General features: G+C 30.8%; 1 protein-coding gene across 1 annotated transcript; it reads right to left on the bottom strand.

Moving 5' to 3' along the window:
• Positions 1 to 912: 912 nt before the first annotated feature.
• On the bottom strand, positions 913 to 3,329 carry LOC105162722 (transcription factor MYB56-like). The gene is made up of 3 exons (XM_011080825.3): positions 2,450 to 3,329; positions 1,419 to 1,886; positions 913 to 1,327 (listed from the first exon to the last, which is right to left on the bottom strand). The coding sequence occupies exons 1-3, from the start codon at positions 2,808 to 2,810 to the stop codon at positions 1,140 to 1,142; spliced, it is 1,017 nt and encodes a 338-aa protein (XP_011079127.2). The 5' UTR covers positions 2,811 to 3,329; the 3' UTR covers positions 913 to 1,139.
• Between the last annotated feature and the right edge of the window lie 2,242 nt (positions 3,330 to 5,571).

Here is a 5,571-nt window from a genome sequence, read left to right as displayed (position 1 = left end):
GCTAACGAGAAATACCATTGCACAAAAAGTGCTACTTTGGAAAATAACGAGAGCGAAGTGAGAAATCAATAACTAATGGAACCAAAAGTGAAAAGACCTTAAATTATGAAATGAAAAATATTATTTTTCCTTATATATTGACCTATGATTTAACTTCATGAATAATTATAAGTATTTAATTTTTACAAATTCGTAATAAAGTGTCTGTATAGATCTAATAATATAAAAAAATATATATTACACACACATATAGATTCATAATATAGCGCCTCTATAAGATAGCTATGCAGTCCAAACCCAAATGTATATATCTTTGACATCATATCGATCCCTTTAAAATAAGTTGCAGAGAAAGTTATAAGTAAGCAGTAGTTAAATACAACCCACAAAATAAGGAAATAGAAGTACATATCACGAAGAAATCTCAGATGTAATTGTTTTTTCATTTATGGGATTTACTGTACATGCAGAGCAAAGGAGACCTCTTTTCGTGGGGTTAAATACAATTTACCCTCTGTATTAATAAAAACGTGTAAAAGAGCCCCTGTGAAAAAATAAAGAGCAATTTACCTCTCTATGACACTAAATATTACAGGAAAGGTAAATTGCATTTGTTTTTTCATAGGAACTTTTTTTTTATAGTTTTTCATTAATTGTATTTAATCCCTTTTCCTGCGAACCCCCCTCTTTTTTTTTTTCTTCTACATATACAAATATATATATATACTAACGCTCACAGATGCAATGATCATAACCACATGGAATAGAGTTTAATATTTTTAGTTTTATATTTATAAAAATTTTTAGAATGATCTTAAAATTGAAAAAATTCGACACATTTAATCTTCTACTTTATAAAATCTTCAAAATGGCCTCAAAATTGAGAAACATCAACATATTTAGTTCCATAGATACTGTAAAACACATGATTAAATGTGTCGAATTTTTCTCAATTTCTGCACCATTTTACAATTTTCGTATAATTAAAAACTAAATTTATCGAATTTTTTTTAATTTTACAATCATCTTAAAAACTCCAAAAACTAAAAATATTGTATCCCTTGTCTAAAAACATAATAATTTTGCCCTTTCCCATATATCAAAAAATAAACCCCTTTTCCCCAAAACCCACAGTCAAATCAAGTAGCTCCTACTCCAAGAAAATCAATGAATCCCATGTCAAATTTTCCACTCTCATCTTCCCCACACATAAACAGATTGGCCTCATTGTTGGCTACTGATTCAGATGCAGAAACTTCAGACTTTGATTCTGAGTAACCTAATTCATCATGATCCTGATGATTTTCAGGCCCTTTCCCTTCTTTCCCTGCACCCCACAATTGATCTAATCAAAACATATGTTTTTTTGTTAAAAAAAAAGAAAGAAAGAAAGAAAGAAAAGATGAGATTATCATTACCAGCAGCAGCAGAATAGAGGAGATTTTGGTGATGAACTGCAGGACTAAAGCTGCCGAGGAAATGAGTGGTTTTGAGTGAAGATGGAGTGAGGGAGAGATCTGCGGTGCAAGTAGAGGCAGCAGACAACTGATCATCGAAGACGACATTCATGATATTTATAAGGTTGTTGCTAGAAACAGTTGATGGATCATGACTGTTGTTTTCTTGGAGTTGGAGGTGTAAGAATGATGAGGGCATTTTCCGTCTGTAGATGCAGTTTTCTTCCCTTCGTTTTCTTGCCATAATCACATGCCAATGGTTCTTGACAGCGTTGTCGGTTCTCCCAGGAAACAGCCTCGCAATCATAGCCCATTTGTTGCCGTACAGTTTGTGGGCTGACAAAAGCCTCTCCTCTTCCTCCTCGCTGAATGCTCTCCTGTTAATCCTTGGATCCAACTGGTTAAACCATCTCAGTCTGCAACTTTTCCCTAATTCCAAAACAAACAATATATATTTATATACACATTTTTCAGCTTCTCGAGGTATATAAATACCAAAAAAGTAGATAAAATCTGGGAAAAAGAAAAAGATAAAAACCCATTTTTTTAGCTTCTGGAAGATATATAAATAATAAAAATTAAAATTACAATCCTGAAAAGAAAAAGGAAAAAAGAAAACCATTTTTCCAGCTTCTGAAGATATATAAAATATCATTTTTGGAAAAAACTAAAAAGATATACAAAAACATTTTTCGAGTTTCTGAAGATATATAAACATTTGAAAATCAGAAATATTTTTCTTGCTAAATTTGTTGCTAATGTAAATAACTCATTTTTGGGAAAAATAAAAAGATATAAAAAGAACATCAAATATATATATACATATATAAATAACAATCTTGAAAAAAAATCCATTTTTGAAAAAAAGTAAAAAAAAAAAAAAAGCCATTTCTTGAGATTTTGAAGATATATAACTAACAAAAAACAAAAAAAACAAAAATTATTGCAAAAGAAAGGAAGAAAAAAGGAAATGTTTGTGATTAATTAGTTACCTGATCTTCCTTGAAGATTTTGAGCAATGATGTTCCAGTTATGAGGGCCGAACTTGGCAACAAGCTCTTTGAGTTTAGCATCTTCATGCGGTCTCCAATGCCCTCTGCTACATACCTTGGACGACGTTGTCACCCCAATTTCCAGGGAATCAGTCCGCCCTGCCCTTTTCATCACCTCATTCTCATTCCCATTCATCAATGGACCATTAATCAGATACCGATCAAACCCCATTTCACTCTCTCTTTGTTGAGGAGGTTTGGAATCAGATGGGGTTACAAATGCCGAATCTTGAAACCCTTTTGCTGTGATTTCATGAGTAGCAGCAGCAATCCTCGAGAGTTTCTGCTGCAGATTCATCATTCTTATTATTCAAACAAGAATTAAAGGTACTAAATAGAAACGAGTTTCTCTCTCTCTCTCTCTCTCTCTATATATATATATATATATATGTATGTATCTAGGTTTCTCTCTCTATATATATGTATCCATTTCCTCAGAGAGCGCGGACGACATAATCAAGAAAGAAAAGAGAAAGCCCATGAATGAATGAATGAAACTAAGATCAATGGAACACCAAGGAAGTAGCTAGAAACGACTCTCTCTCTCTCTCTCTCTCTCTAAATGTATGTGTTTCTCTCCCTATATGTATCCATTAGTCTGTCTGTCTAGAACTTTGTGTGTGCGTGTGTCCTTGTGAGGGTTGGGTGGAAAACGAGAGCCCCTCGTGTGGGTGTGGGTGGTGGTGGTGGGAAGCCCCATTCGACAGTACTGTTGGAGTTGGGTGTCTGGAAAACTGCTGGTTGTTTTTCCCGTGTCTTTTCTTCTTTCTACCTCGGTTCTCGAGAGCAGAAAACAGAATCTCCTCTCTTTTTTCCCATTCAATTCAACGTTTGTTTCAAAAAGAGGAAGGTATCTGTCCCTATTTTATTACAATGCCGTTTTGTTTTATCTTTTCTGCGCAATTTTAACCAACTTTTGCCTAATCACTGTCCAAATTTCAACATCTCTTTATGACTGCTTTAGAATAATAATAGTATTGATTGCACGTTGATTCTCCGACCATATTTTTCTTTTAAGTCTAAATTTAAATAACCATAAAAATTCTTTTAATTGAAAATAACATAAAATTGTATATTTCTAATTCAAATAAAAAAAATTTAGTAAAAGATACAAAAATTAATAGGAATAATTATACTGTTATCTCATGAGATATTTGTATAATCACATATAAGTTTTTTATAGTTTGAAAAATTATATCAAATGCTACCGATATTTGTTTTCTTCTAGTAAATGGAGCTCATCTATTAGTTAAAATTTACGAAATTTTTTTATAATTAGCAACAAAAAAAATTGAATAAAAATTCATATTTACCACCCATTGATGTGCTACTGATTTATTGTAGGTCAAACAAATCTTTTTTAACCAAACTATCTTTATAAAGGTAAGATGTACCTCCTCACATGTATTAACACGTGTGAAGATGTATTATGGTAGTTTGATCGAAAAAAAATTTTATTTTAAATACCCACGTACATTATTCTTTTCATTGACGGTAAGTTTTTGAAAAAGATGTTCTAACAAATCAAACTTAATATTATTTTGCATCCCACACCGATTGTAAACTAATAAATTGAGTGGTTTATAATTTAAGGCCTTTTTTTCCTAACAAGATACTTTTTTTTCAAAATAATAATATTGTGAAACTCATATGTTATTCAAATGGACAATATCTTAAATGATGAGACACATAAAAATTAAAAAAAAAAAGAATAAAAACCTTAAAAACTGTGAATTCAAAAATCAAAACCTTGCTAAAGGTACTATTCTTTTATTCCTAGGTTAACACCCTTACAACCTAGAAAGTAGAAACAAAACTTTAAATTGTATTCATCATTACCGTAGCTACATATTTGTCAATGTTTTTCAATAATAAAGAAGAATGCAATAAAAATGTTTTCCAAAATATTCTATATATGGGCACGTATAATCTAAGGTACGTTGTTTATTGATATAAGTTAATGTTCGTTTTAATATCATTTTGGGTATCAAGACATTGGCAAATTCGAAAAATATAGGGCACCCCGAGGGTTTTTGACAAATGTGTTCCTTACCATTTATCTTGCTTTTAGAACTGTCTTATTACACCAATTATGTCTTCGGTTAGTGGTTAAAATTAAGGTAGAGATGAGTTTTAGTCTCATCGGACGACGGACGTATGAATATTTGTCTCCTTTTATATTGGTTCTTATCATATTTAAAATAAGCTATTGTAATTTATTTATTACGTAAATTATTGTAATTTATTTATTATTGAGATTGATGTAATTTATTATTTTTCCTATGCTAGCTCTTACATATGTTCTTGTGCAAGTAACTAATTAATAAAAGATTCGTCCATTTTCCTCCCTTTTTTAATAGAAATGATAAAATTATATATCAGTACATTTAAAATTTTAAATTAAAAACTAAAGAGATAAAAATAAAATAAAATTTGAAAGAAATTTCTTAAAATATCAGACATACATAGATTTCATAAAACATTAATTTCTTTGAAATATATATATTTTCCTGAAATTTCAACATTATATTTATTTTCTTGTCGATTATTCGTTTGATACGTAAAAAACACTATGCGCACCCCATCACAAAAAATGAAGTTTTGTCCTGCCGTAATTCAAATTAGGATTCTTGTTTGACTAAATTGGAATAATATTTCGGGCATCGGTCAAAGATGGAAATCTTTTGTCTAAATTAAATTAGATTAGGTGTTTTTTTTTTTTTTTCAACCACCAGGGAATGGGGAACTTTTTGGAGTGCCTGATCCTTTTTTATTAAGATCAAAAATGGAGGAAATTTAAAATGGAAAGTACTGATTCCCTATCATTTATAAAAAACTGTAAAAAATGAGTACTACTCCCTTATAAATTTTCATCAAAAGTATAAACGATGAGTACTACTCCCTTAGAATAAATCACAAAAGCATAAACAAGGAGTACTACTCCCTTATAAAAGGGAGACGAGCTAAGATGAGAGACTAAGTTGGAAACAATAATCCAGTATGTTAAAAAATTTCTGCCACTATACTCGAATCATTAGTTCCAACTAGCCCACAAATCAAGC

The sequence above is a fragment of the Sesamum indicum genome, linkage group LG5 (genome assembly GCF_026168435.1).
Source record: "Sesamum indicum cultivar Baizhima isolate 11 linkage group LG5, ASM2616843v1, whole genome shotgun sequence".
NCBI classification, from domain to species: Eukaryota; Viridiplantae; Streptophyta; class Magnoliopsida; order Lamiales; family Pedaliaceae; genus Sesamum; species Sesamum indicum.
The sequence above is the reverse complement of the archived record's forward strand: the minus strand, read 5'-3'. Positions and strand labels throughout refer to the sequence as shown.

Coding starts and splice junctions, on each gene's coding strand:
- LOC105162722 (XM_011080825.3), bottom strand. CDS start 2,810: ATGATGAATCTGCAGCAGAAACTCTCGAGGATTGCTGCTGCTACTCAT. Junction 1,887..2,449: donor AAATCTTCAAGGAAGATCAG/GTAACTAATTAA, acceptor TTTTGGAATTAG/GGAAAAGTTGCAGACTGAGA. Junction 1,328..1,418: donor CCTCTATTCTGCTGCTGCTG/GTAATGATAATC, acceptor TGTGGGGTGCAG/GGAAAGAAGGGAAAGGGCCT.